We start from the raw sequence: 12,633 nt of genomic DNA, 5'->3' as shown, positions 1-12,633 counted from the left end.
GTGCCTGCACAATCACACACGTACGTCCATTCTGTATGTGTGTGCACACACGCGGGCATCATATGACGACGTAACAAAAGGCAGCATTAGCAGACATCCATCATGCCTGACCACAAGTCCCGCCCCCGCTGTCATCATCCAATTACCAGCTGGCCCGGCCATAAATCAACCAATCAGCAGAAGCCTGGAGCAGCGTAAATATTGCCCTGCTCTTGCTCACACCAAATAAAGCAGAAAGGTTTTTTTAAAAAAAAAAGTGGGAGGGTCAGGGGAAGAGCAATAAAGTTGTGATGCAATCGAACAAAGTTACTGTAGAGTCAGTGGACGTCATATTTGTCTTGTTTTATATCAAGGAAGGTCGAAGAGTTGGAAGGAGCTGAAGTGGAGGAAGGAGGGTCCATTTAGGGGGGGGGGGGGGAGGAAGGGAGGGGAAGAACATGGGGAGAATCTCAAGCGATGCACGGCTGTGGTTGCCATGGTAACAGCAGCAGGCAAGGCAGGCATCCTCTGTCTCTCAGCTGGAGACCAATGGACCTTGTCTCCCTCGTCCTGACTAACAGTTATGTGTGTGTGTGTGTGTGTCTATACAAGCTAATGGTGGGCAAATCGATATTACTAATATTATCATATAAGTAAACTAAAGTAGAACTACAAAACTGCGATTTTTTTTCACTTAGACAACAGATATTAGTAGATATCGATTCTCAAACTGTTGCTATATGCAAGAGTAAATCCAACTTCCTTCGTGTTGGAGCTGTAAAAAAGTTACACAAGGTTTCTGAGTGCGCATGTGCCGAGCGCCTTGTGACGAATATCACATTATGTATCTCATAATTGTTATATTTTTTACTTTTTATTTCATAATTTCTATTTTTTATTCAATAACTAATAACTAACCACATGGCCCCATACAGCATTTTTTAACTAAATCCTCAAGTAAAGTAAAAAAAATGTGTTGTAGTGGTGTGTTTAACTGCTAGCATGGTATGCATTAACTAGCAGGCTACTTCCTGGTTCACAAAGTTACAAAGGGACAGACGCCATTTTGATTGTGGTTGGACTTTACCATTGTTCAAAGAAGGTATGCAGAGTACGGATAAATTCCAGTATTGTTGCTGTGAGGTGGTTTTTGCTAGCCACCGATATCTAGCGAACTAATGCCACTGTGTATTCTCAATGGCCGCTGGGGGGCGATAGAGATACACTAACTTTTAAAAACAATACCTTGAGGCCCCTTGACCATTTTTTAATGGTTTTATGCCATTTTTGCGATAAGAAGCCCATATCCTTCGATGAGTAAAACACACAATATGCCCTGGGGCCCTGGTACACCATTCCAATTTCCCCCGTGTGTGCGTATTGATGGGATTTGTTTGCAATTGTGTTTGTGTGTTCACGGCTCACCGGCTCGCTGATCCAACACCTGCCAGCTGCTTTGCAAATATGTGTGTGTGTGTGTGTGTGTGTGCACTTACATCACTGCAACCTGTCACGAAGACCACCCTAACCAAACACACACACATGCATGACAGCAACACGGTTTGGAGACGTTGTCTCATTCACATTGATGCATCGGCGTCCCTAAACTTTTGACCGCACATGCAAAGAAACATTGGTTGTATCAAACTTGTATGTTTTGTATGCAATATTTGATATGTTATTTTAGAATGTATATTTCTGCGGTGTACCTAATGAAGTGGTGTCGATGTTGGGAAGATATGAGGTTTGAACGTTCGATGCCATCTTTGTCTTGGTGTCAGATCTAAACAGAAAAAGGATGAAATGAGCTTCTGTCAGGTACTGGATGTTGGATCCAAAGGCAGCTTTTCATCTGCTGGCTGGTTCTCCTGTTGTCCTGCTGAGGAATCTCCAAGCTCCGAGCCCTGGAAGCAGGTGAAGTGCATGAGGAAGAACCAATCCGAACTCCAAAAACCCAAGGCACACTCCACGTAGGGAGGAAGTAACGGTTCCTGCGCTAATTGCGCCTCTCAGAGCCTCGTTACAGCTGCTGAGCACACAATTAGCTCTGGAAATTTCTGTGAAGGCTTTGTCTGGTATACACCTCGTTTAAACATGAAAGCACTTCTGGCCGCCCCGGCCTCGTGCTTCCATGTGCTGCCTGTCATGCAGCCTTCCAAGGAGCACGTGCAGGAGGAACGAAGGACGAGAGAGGTGGAAAAGAAACGTGACTCCAAGCAAAGATGAAGGACGTTAAAGAGGAAGTGATGGGACTAAGAGAGAACACTCCTATAAGTCCAACGTAGAAGGATGTTCTCCTTGACATGTCGGGTGTTTGTTCTTCAAGGACACCAGCTGGTCAGCGGGTACAGCAGGCAGTGCAGGGTCTTGAACCTGTGGATATAGTAACCACCGTGAGCCAATGCGACAAATAAAAAAAAAACATGACAAGTTGGGGGACGCTTCTGTGTGTGTGTGTCAAAAGTTTAGAGACATGTTTGCATTCAACTCAATGACAAAGTGTCTCCAAACTTTTGACTGGTACTATAACATACTGTATATAGTATATCATATTAGACATTATTAATGATTCACATGTATATTTTCATCATTTCTGATGAACAAATGACCGACCTGGATGGATCTTCCTCTTTGGAGAAGCTTCCTTTCAACTCGATGCTGTTCATCTTGTCCTCAAACATCCCATAACTCAGCGTCACCTATACGAAAATAAGTAAAATGTAGCAGGAAGTGACGTAAAGTTAGTGCACTTGTTGCAAGGTTAACATTTTAAACAAACCTTTTAATTTAACCACGTCACAAAACAATGAGGCTGCACGGTGGACGAGTGGTTAGCGCGCATGACCTCACAGCTAGGAGACCCGAGTTCCATCCCACCCTCGGCCATCTCTGTGTGGAGTTTGCATGTTCTCCCCGTGCATGCGTGGGTTTTCTCCGGGTACTCCGGTTTCCTCCCACATTCCAAAAACATGCTAGGTTAATTAGCGACTCCAAATTGTCCATAGGTATGAATGTGAGTGTGAATGGTTGTTTGTTTATATGTGCCCTGTGATTGGCTGGTGTTTTCAAGGTGTGTGTCAAAACACTTTCAATAATGCCTTGGAGACTGCCACTTCTATATTATACTGTACTATCATTCAGTAGCCATGCCATATTTCATAGACTTATCAACAAAAGTTTAGAGACACTTTCTCATTCAATGACATAGATAAGTGTCTCCAAACTTTTGACTGATATGCTATACAAATATGCTAAAATGCAACTTAAAAACCTGTACATGTGCTAAAAGCTTTACGATAGCCACATTTTGACCCCGGAACAGATTAAATCTGCATCCATGAGTTGTAATATGATACCTGATGTGGAACGGCGGCGTGTTTGATGAGGAGCAGGTTCTCCAGGTGAGAGTGGAACAAGGAGGAGTGGACCATGGAGACCCCCAGCCTCGCCTCCACGATGAAGCCCACCGTGCAGTCATCGGGGAGGCGGATCTTTGCTGAGGTCTCCTGGAAGCGGGAGCCTCTAACTCACACACACAGACACACACACACATAAATAAATAAAGGTTTAAGTCCAACATGCTTGGATGAGTCCATGAAGGAGTCCATGAATACCGAGCCCAGGGGGACATCTTCTGGGCCAGTCGTTGACTCAAACAGAATCCGGCTCCTCCTGTTGCAAACCAGAACTTCACTTCCCTCTGCACACACACAGCCAATCAGATTATTCTTATTAGCTCCGCCTCTTTTGAATTGGTTTATTATGCATTCGTGGCTAAAGAGTAGTAGTTTAGTATTAAAACAAATTAAAATAAATCAAAAACAAAAAGTTATGTCGTGCTACCGTGGTGTTGTCGTCCATGAGTTCATGCGCAGTGATGGGCTTGTCCAGGCTGGGTTTGCCCACGTAGACGTCGGCCTCCTGGGGGAAGGCGGCAAGCATGGCGAGGAGCGCCTCGCCATTGACGTAGTTATCGTCGTCCACGTGACAAAACCACCTGAAGACACGTCATTGTCATATTTTGGGTTGTTTTATTTTCGCTCCTCAACCCGCCGTCTCACCTCATATCGGACGCCATGAAGCCATCGTACTCGGCCGCCATTTTGCACGCCAAAGCCTGCTGGCTGTGGTCTGACTGGCAGCTTGTCACCACCATGTTGTAACCTGTCATACCAGATCACATTTTATTCAAAACACAAACACACTATCTGTTAGGGCAGCTGTCACATTTCAGCGAGCGATTGTACCGACTTTAGAGAAGTCTGTGCACAGCTTGTATGGCAGTCAAGATTGAATATCCCCTGAAAATGAGTCTACACACATTGTTTGCTTCACAAAGTCACAACACATGTTGGAATTCATGTTTCCCCTCAATGAACCAGAGCTCCCTTGTGCCAGCAGCACTCGTGCATGCAATTATCTTGCCAAACGACCAAAAAAAGACACTAGTTTTGTAATGAATTACAATTAAAGTTGCCAAAATGTTACTTTGATGTTCCTACCGAGAAGCCAATGCATGCTAGGCTCCTGATAGGCTCCATGACATGTTCCTTGTACAAATGCTGGCTCTAAATGTGAGGACAGAGAAACACACAAGTGCATATTAGGCATAGAACCCACCTTTGTTCCTCAGGTGGCCGTCTACGGTGTCTGTAAAAATGAAAGTCTGGAACAAAAAGGGAAAAAGTTAAGTACAGTAGAAATGAATGGTTGTAGATGACCAAAGAATCCCACCAATTGTTGATGATATCATGTAGTTAGCAAAAACAAAACACGATAATAAATTCAAAAGTCATAAAAAGTTGGAAAAAGAGAGAATTTCAGGCCAAAATGTTCATGTCTTCCCAATACTGTATTCCACATTACAGTGCAAAATCAATGTTCTTCGGGTTTCAGCTTATTTGAACGTGAGGCAACACTGCCCTCTGTTGGTCGACAGCTATAATGACATCCATCTAGCATAGAAGCATAGTGAGGCTTGGAAAGGAAAACGTCTCCAATTTAACCTTTGACCTGAATCATGTTTGCAGCCATCGAGTTTCAGAAGTCATTAAAACAAATGAATAGTGTTCCAAAAAATCATTTAAAGTATATTGTTATAGAACTGATGGTAAAAAGGATAACTATAGCTATACAAATGATGAGATATAATACATCGAATTAAAAAGACAAACTGACTCGTAGTGATGCTCATGGTGTGTAGGCGAGCTTCTGTAATCTACTTCTCCACTTCCTGTTCTCTGCTTCCGCTTCAAGTATTGTTAAGAGGCTCAGCGTCCTGTCAGACCCAGACTGCACTTCCTGTGTGTGTGTGTGTGTGTGTCTTGTGTCTTGTGACACTGCTCTACAGCATAACAACATGAATAAAAGTAACAAAAAGACAAAGCAGGAAGACCACGTCTTTGTCTTTAAATGAAATCATAAGTCTAAATCAGCATTTCTTTTTTTTTAATATTAAAACTTCAATCACACACATGGGCCAATTCATTAGGAACACAATCTACTAGCTCTCCAATGCAAATACAACGATAATATTTATTTTTGACGACATGTTCCAAACAAGTATGCATTTAAAATGTATTTCTACAATCTAAGTCGAGGCCTATATATGTGTGTGTGACTATGTGCAATATTTTCTGATCTAAAATGTCTTCTGACAGCTCGATAATAAAGAAAAACAATGCAAATTAAGTATATGAATGCTTACATTGCGATTTTTTGTTTAAAAAAACAGAAACGAGTACACATTGACAAATAAAGATCACATTCGCCCTTAAATTCCTCCCATAAATTTTAATTACAACTTTTACTTGTGCAAAATGCTTATTTTATCTGAATTTTAATATTTATAACAGCATTCATAACAGTATTTTCCTATTTTACATGAATGTGTACTTATTCTTTAGCATTTTGTCCATTAATAGCATTATTATTTGTTGATTGACTGGGTGATGCGTTCAGGTACCTTTGTAACACTCACTTTAGTTGTCAAAAACGGTTTAAAAATTGCTAAATGGAATGAAGGTTGTTAAACTGGTAATGCCTCACGTGTGTCTTGGTCCTGGAGATCCACGTCTCCAATAGGAGAGCGAGTCGCGGCCTGTGGAACCTGCCGGTGGTCTTGACGGCGATGAAGATGTCCTCCAGCCGCAGCCTCTCCTTCCTCTCCGAATCTGGCCGTCCTCGGTGCCCGCTGGCGGGTTGGGCGACTTGGGGATGCCGCTGAAGAGGAGCTGCGGGCGCCGGAGGGAGAGCCTGCAGAAGCTTGGAGAAGCCGGGTGTCCCTAATTGAAAGTCCACGTAAAAGATGATGAGGAGGGCGAGGAGGAAGAGGGGTAACCATCTCCTCTTCATGGCAGAGATGATCATTAAAAAAAACAATAATTAAGTATCAAAAAGAAGTAAATTATAAAACATTGTGACAAGTTTTTGTCGCCTTCCGTCTTTCAGCGTGTCTTCCTCATTAATGACGTCATCAGCACGGTTACACAAAAAGATGATGAAGTGGTAACACTTCCTGAATGTACATACTAAATAAAACATTAATACAAGATAAAGGGGGGGGGAGACAAGTCTCTCAACAACCACAGTCTCAAAAAAACTCCTTTCTGTGGAAATAAGTAAGAGAACACTTCCTTTCCAGACAGGAAGTGGCGCCTTGAAGGACTCTGTTTTAAAAGATGACATAAACTTTGTATAATAGCATACTAGTTTAGCATATTCGCTAAAACTATACAACTTCCAGCTCCCACGTCGCAGCTGACGGACAAATACTCAGATGAGCTTTGTTTTAAGACGCGTAGCGAAGCCTCATTAAAAAGTCAGTGTTGTCTAGAACAACATGATTGTGTACATTATGTAGTCATTTCCCAAAGTTGGATCAGAATAAAAAAGGATGCTTAGCCTGATATTTGTCAGATTCTTTTTGTAAAAAAAATCAATTAAAAAAAATCAATAAAAAATATATAGAATTATTTATATCAGCTATTAGACTAAATTCCCATGAGATATTTATTGTCAATAAATTGACCAAAATATATTTCCCATGACTTATACTGTATGAGGCATTCATGGGGGCATATAAAGAATATGGAAATGCTATTTTTTTTGTAAATATTATAAAATAACCAAAAGCATTGATGATCAAATTTGAGTGTGAAATGTTTAGTATACAATATTTTAAATACAAAGAGGTTTCTTTGCCGCTTAAGTAAAAGTGAACTGCAGCTTTAAGAGCTTGACATGCCTGTCAGACATAAACGAGGGCACAGTCATTCGACCTCTCAATGGAACATGGAACGGAATGGATGACGTAGCGGAAGTTATTTTTGTCCACCGGTCCCTCCCAGACACAACAAATCAAACAAGTGGAAAAAAGGTGACCAGGGGAACCGAGGAGCTCCAAGAAGCGATGGCCAAGGCCAACATCTCGGTGACGGAGAGCCAGTTCCGGTGTCCCATCTGCCTGGACATGCTGAAGGACCCGGTGTCCATCCCGTGCGGACACACCTACTGCATGGAGTGCATCAGCGACTACTGGGACCAGGCCGAGCCGGGTCGCTTTAGCTGCCCTCAGTGCCGGGAGGCGTTCAGCCCTCGGCCGGTGCTGCGGAGGAACACCGTGCTGGCCGAGGTGGTGGACAAGCTCAAGCTGAGCGAAGCCTTCGCTCCGCCGCCCAACCTCTACCAGGGCGGGGCGGGCCAGGTGCCGTGCGATTTCTGCCCGCCGGAGAGCAAGCTGGCGGCGGCCAAGTCGTGCCTGGTGTGCCTGGCGTCCTTCTGCGACATACACATGTTGCCTCACCGGGAGGTGGGCACGCTGAGGCGGCACAAGCTGGTGGAAGCCGTGGAGTGTCCCGCCGAGAGGCTGTGTGCACAGCACCGTCTGGGACTGGAGCCTCCCGCGGGGGGAGACGCGGTGGAGGACTCCCCGGTGGAGTGGACCGGGGACTGTCTGCTGTGTGAGGCCGACCGGGAAGAATTGCATCCCGGGGAGGCTCAGAGGGCCAGGAGACAGGTACTGTAATACTAATATTGTATAATCCTGATTGTAAACATTCTAATATGACTAATAAATATATATAAATATATATTTTAATGTCTAGAGGTGCTTTTATTTGGACAAATCTAACGGTACCTTCTGGTCTGTCTGGTGTCCAGCTTCAGCTTCAAGAGTCTCAGAGGATGGTTCAGGGTAAAATCCGAACCTGCGAGCGTGAGCTGGAGGAGTTTCAGCAGAGTTTGGAGTCCCTGAAGGTGCGTATCACCATGGACACCATGGAAAGGGTTCTTCTATCTTTTAAGCGTTTGGTCATGTCTGTGCGCTGCAGGTGTCTGCTTCTGTCGTTTTGGAGGACAGCGAGGCTCTTTTTGCTGACATGGTCCACCACCTAGAGAAGACTAAGACTGAGGTGTAAAATAGTGGAACAGGTTGCATGGTAGATGACCACAATGTACCCCGATAGGCATATGTTGACTCTTGCGTAGGTCCGAGCGAGGCTGGAGGCCCGGGAGCGAGCGGCGGTGGGACGGGCCGAGCTGGAAGTGGAGATGCTGCAGAAAGACCTGGATGCACTGAGGAGGAGGGATGAGGAGATCAACCAACTTCTCCAAACGGAAGACAACGGACACTTCCTGCAGGTGAGGCTGAGAAGTTCGTTTTGTTAGTGCCCATTCTCTTTATGTCTCAGGCCCAAAGTCACATGAAGGGCATTGTAGCACCTCCTGGAGGCCGCAGAGGGCTCAACATGGAGACAATGCCCGTCTGAAGGATCTAGCAAGGTGTTCTAAAGACACTCTTTCTTCTCCATCCTCCCAGGCGGCGCCGCTGTTGTGTCTTCCTGTCCCGGCCGCCCGTGCTTCAAGGTCCCTGAACCTACCCACCGAGGCCTTCAGCGGTGCCAGGAGGACACTTTGTCACCTCCGCAGCCGTGTTGAGGAGGTGTGCCGTGAGGAGGTGGACAAGATCAGCCAGGCAGGTAAAGAACATGGAGATGAGACACACACTTCACATCTCACCTTACCTTCTTTTGTACTTAAACATGTCTGTCTTGCAGTTAACCAGAACCACGCGTCAGGTGGCGAGTGTGCCAAAGGTGAGAACATACATCCTCAATGACAGTAGGTCATGTGACACTGAGCTATGTACCCATCATTAATTCAACATTTCACCCGACATAACCTGGCTCGGTGCCTGACTAATTAGTTCTTTTTAAGAAGGCCTGCTAATTAAGCTAACACAAGTGCTATAGTCATACTAGAACCTTGGTTTAGTGCTATGAATCCGTTCTAGAAGGTCTGGAAGCCCACAAAAAGGCTTTGCTACACATCTTCAGATATAACTAGTCTCATATGATGCACTTCAAAAAGGTTGCTGTTAAGCAAGTTTCCATTATGAATGTATTCTTCTTCTTCCGGCATCTCGGTGCAGAGAACTTCAAGCCTCATCAGTCACCACGATCAGCAGGTCAAGACCCCACCCAAGGTCAGCGGGCGTTAGCGTGCATCTCTGTACACGATGCTGCTCTTTTTCACTCTCAAACTAAGGTTCCCATCCCAGGATAAATAAACACCGCCTTCTCCTCTTCTCTGCCTCTGTAGTGTTGCCGGCATCCTTCCCTTTGTCCTTGCTGTCTCTGCAGCCGGCCGATCAGAGGATGAGGGCCGCTTTCCTAAGATGTAAGCAGAACTGGCCCTACCGATACGCAGAACAAATACATGGGTGGGCCTCATTTAGTGCAAGGGAGCGATGGGTGGATGGATGGATGGATGGGTAGATATATAGATGGGTAGGTGGGTAGATAGATGGGTGGATGGGTAGATAGATGGGTGGGTGGGTGGATGGGTAGATAGATGGGTGGGTAGATAGATGGGTAGGTGGGTAGATGGATGGGTAGGTGGGTAGATGGATGGGTAGGTGGGTAGATGGATGGTAGATAGATGGGTGGGTAGATAGATGGGTAGGTGGGTAGATGAATGGGTAGATAGATGGGTGGGTGGATAGATGGGTGGATGGGTAGATGGGTGGGTAGATGGATGGGTAGGTGGGTAGATGGATGGTAGATAGATGGGTGGGTAGATAGATGGGTAGGTGGGTAGATGGATGGGTAGATAGATGGGTGGATGAATGAGTAGATAGATGGGTGGGTAGATAGATGGGTGGGTAGATAGATGGGTGGATGGGTAGATAGATGGGTGGATGAATGGGTAGATAGATGGGTGGGTAGATAGATGGGCGGATGGGTGGATAGATGGGTGGGTAGATAGATGGGTGGATGGATAGATGGGTGGATAGGTAGATAGATAGATGGATAGATATCCTTTATTGTTGTTGCGCAATAACAGCAGCGAAATTGCCAACAAAATATTGTTGCCTGGCTCCCATATAATAATAATGTTGAAAATAAATAGATGACTTGCTTCCTTTGTTAAGTTGCTTTTAATGAATGCTGGTCATTCAAACGCCTCTTTGACGCTGAGCTGATTCTGAAGGATTTACTAGGAAATCTAAAAATTGTATTTTGGAGCCTGGAGAACCTGGTCCTCAGCAGCTAAATCTGGTCCAGAATCTCCTTTGGAGTCAATAAGGTACACAGTAGAATGCTAACCTAATAGAGTTGTATAAATGGGGGTCCTCCTCAAGTCCCAGGATCATTGCTAGCTGAAAGGGAAACCGATGTTTTTAAAATGTGAGAATGCCTTGTGGATGCTGCTTGGTGATGGCTGTCACTCAGCGTTTGTCCGGAGAGGAGCTGATAGGGTGACAGCATCCAACACCTTGTAGATCATCAATCATTCATCAGCTTGTGTCCTTTGTCCGCTCGGTGCCAAAATGTCAACTTGTCGTATTTCTGACATGGCTTCTCTGTCTCCTCTCAACAGTTTTCTGTCATCTGTCCCTGGACCCGGACACAGCCCATCCCACCCTAGTTCTCTTGGAGGGTCACATTGGGGCCCACTGTGGTGAGGAGCCCCAGGCCTACCCCGCCCACCCCCAGCGCTTCGACTCAGTGGCTCAGGTGCTGTGCAGGGAGGGACAGTTCGGGGGCGCCAGCTACTGGGAGGTGGAGTGGCAAGGGGGTGGCTGGATCGACATCGGCGCCACCTACCGTGGGATCGGCCGCAAGGGCGGCGGCAAGCCCTGTCTGCTTGGCCGCAATGAGAACTCGTGGCGACTGAGATGCACACATACGGGCTACGCCGCCTGGCACGACAACCGTAAAACCACGGTGGCGGCGCCGCCCTGCCCCCGCATTGGCGTCTTTCTGGAGCGCCAGAAGGGGACGCTGTCCTTCTATAGCGTGTCTGACACGATGATGCTCCTCCACACTTTCCGATGTCCCTTCTCTCAGCCGCTGTATCCGGCCTTCCGGCTGGACCTGGACTCCACCCTGCTCATCTGCCCCCAGGAGTCAGGGGGCCGGAGCCAGACTTAGCCTTACCCATGGTACTACTTCCAGGAAGGGGTGTAATTGGCCAGCATCCCAACTAGGAATCAAACTCTTCTTGTCTTTGAAATCCCTTTAACGTTTCTAAGAAATGTACTTTTTAATCCTCCAACTACAACAGAACATCTGAAAGTCACATCGACATCGTGCCCGAATACAGTGCACCTTACTGGGCCACAGCAGGTGGCTACCTCTGCTCCACAGTCTGGTTCTCCTGGTTGTAGTGATGAAGTAGTAGTAATATCATGATATTTGATTAGGACAAACCAACAGGTACATTCATTTGAGTCCTACTTACCTCCAGGTTAAAAATATATATATTGTCCATCTCTAAAATCACATAAAATGTAAATAAAACAAATCAAAAAATTACTAATAAGGTTTATTTAAGGTTGACAATAACAAGCTCAGGTAACCTGGTCACAAATAAAACAAGTTTTTCAGGTCTGCATGTTGACCCAATACAGTAATACTGTTCTATATAGTTAAGTGGATGTCAGGAAAGGGTGCGTTCAAGTAAATGTAGCTTTATTACCACTCTGGGAGACCTTAGTGCAAAGCCTGTGATCACTGTGCCACATATGCTGTATATACATATGCATGATGACATAAACTAGCATTAAAACAATGGCTTAATCAGTCACATGACATTGGCGATCTAATGGGATCCAATACAGTATCGGGTCTTCATGTCACCATATGTTCATTATTATGTGTGTTCACCATTCTGAGAGTCATGTTTTCAAAGGAGAATATCTTTAAATGATGACAATGAGTTTCATGCAACGTGATGGTCAAAGCCAAAGTTATAAATGCTTGAAATACACCAAGTGCTTTATTCTAGCTAGTGGGACTGTTACAGTATGCCTTAATAATAATAATAATAATATTAATGCCTTACACTTTTGTTTGCCGTACGTCCTTCTGTCTCGTATCCGACTGTAAAGTTTGTTGAACTTCTGAGTGTTTTTGGAAGCTCATAATGAAGTGGCCTAGCAGATGGCAGTTATGGATGAACATGTGTCAGTCAGGTGAAGGTGTATTCATGCCATGGAAAGAAATAAAAACAATTTTCAGCAAATTATTGCATTTCTCATTTTTCTATGCTGCTTATCCTAGGGATGCTGGAGTCTATCTAATCTGTCTTTGAGCGAGAGGTGGGGTACACCCTGGCCAATCAATGTTTGTTTATATTCCTGTATGCTAA

The 12,633-nt window shown here is 45.1% G+C and overlaps 2 protein-coding genes across 2 annotated transcripts; one reads left to right on the top strand and one right to left on the bottom strand.

Annotated features, from left to right (window-relative positions):
* Window positions 1–299: 299 nt before the first annotated feature.
* On the bottom strand, window positions 300–6,425 carry mfng (MFNG O-fucosylpeptide 3-beta-N-acetylglucosaminyltransferase). The gene is made up of 8 exons (XM_058072156.2): window positions 6,028–6,425; window positions 4,600–4,645; window positions 4,041–4,143; window positions 3,823–3,976; window positions 3,594–3,679; window positions 3,336–3,501; window positions 2,593–2,678; window positions 300–2,352 (listed from the first exon to the last, which is right to left on the bottom strand). Exons 1-8 carry the CDS (start codon window positions 6,346–6,348, stop codon window positions 2,301–2,303), a joined length of 1,014 nt encoding a protein of 337 aa, XP_057928139.2. The 5' UTR covers window positions 6,349–6,425; the 3' UTR covers window positions 300–2,300.
* Window positions 6,426–7,260: 835 nt separating this feature from the next.
* LOC131121481 (E3 ubiquitin/ISG15 ligase TRIM25-like) lies at window positions 7,261–12,498 on the top strand. Its single transcript, XM_058065304.2, has 9 exons — window positions 7,261–7,996; window positions 8,140–8,235; window positions 8,310–8,390; window positions 8,467–8,619; window positions 8,798–8,957; window positions 9,036–9,074; window positions 9,410–9,463; window positions 9,580–9,657; window positions 10,861–12,498. The coding sequence occupies exons 1-9, from the start codon at window positions 7,283–7,285 to the stop codon at window positions 11,412–11,414; spliced, it is 1,929 nt and encodes a 642-aa protein (XP_057921287.2). The 5' UTR covers window positions 7,261–7,282; the 3' UTR covers window positions 11,415–12,498.
* Window positions 12,499–12,633: the final 135 nt, after the last annotated feature.

This window comes from Doryrhamphus excisus, linkage group LG9 (assembly GCF_037039965.1).
Source record: "Doryrhamphus excisus strain RoL-2023G ecotype Guam linkage group LG9, RoL_Dexc_Guam_v1.1, whole genome shotgun sequence".
NCBI classification, from domain to species: domain Eukaryota; kingdom Metazoa; phylum Chordata; class Actinopteri; order Syngnathiformes; family Syngnathidae; genus Doryrhamphus; species Doryrhamphus excisus.
Note: the sequence above shows the minus strand (reverse complement) of the source record. Positions and strands in the feature narration are given on the sequence as shown.

Coding starts and splice junctions, on each gene's coding strand:
- mfng (XM_058072156.2), bottom strand. CDS start 6,348: ATGATCATCTCTGCCATGAAGAGGAGATGGTTACCCCTCTTCCTCCTC. Junction 4,646..6,027: donor TCTCCAGGACCAAGACACAC/GTGAGGCATTAC, acceptor TTTTTGTTCCAG/ACTTTCATTTTTACAGACAC. Junction 4,144..4,599: donor CGGCCACCTGAGGAACAAAG/GTGGGTTCTATG, acceptor CTGGTATGACAG/GTTACAACATGGTGGTGACA.
- LOC131121481 (XM_058065304.2), top strand. CDS start 7,283: ATGGATGACGTAGCGGAAGTTATTTTTGTCCACCGGTCCCTCCCAGAC. Junction 8,391..8,466: donor TAGAGAAGACTAAGACTGAG/GTGTAAAATAGT, acceptor ACTCTTGCGTAG/GTCCGAGCGAGGCTGGAGGC. Junction 9,658..10,860: donor GAGGGCCGCTTTCCTAAGAT/GTAAGCAGAACT, acceptor TCCTCTCAACAG/TTTTCTGTCATCTGTCCCTG.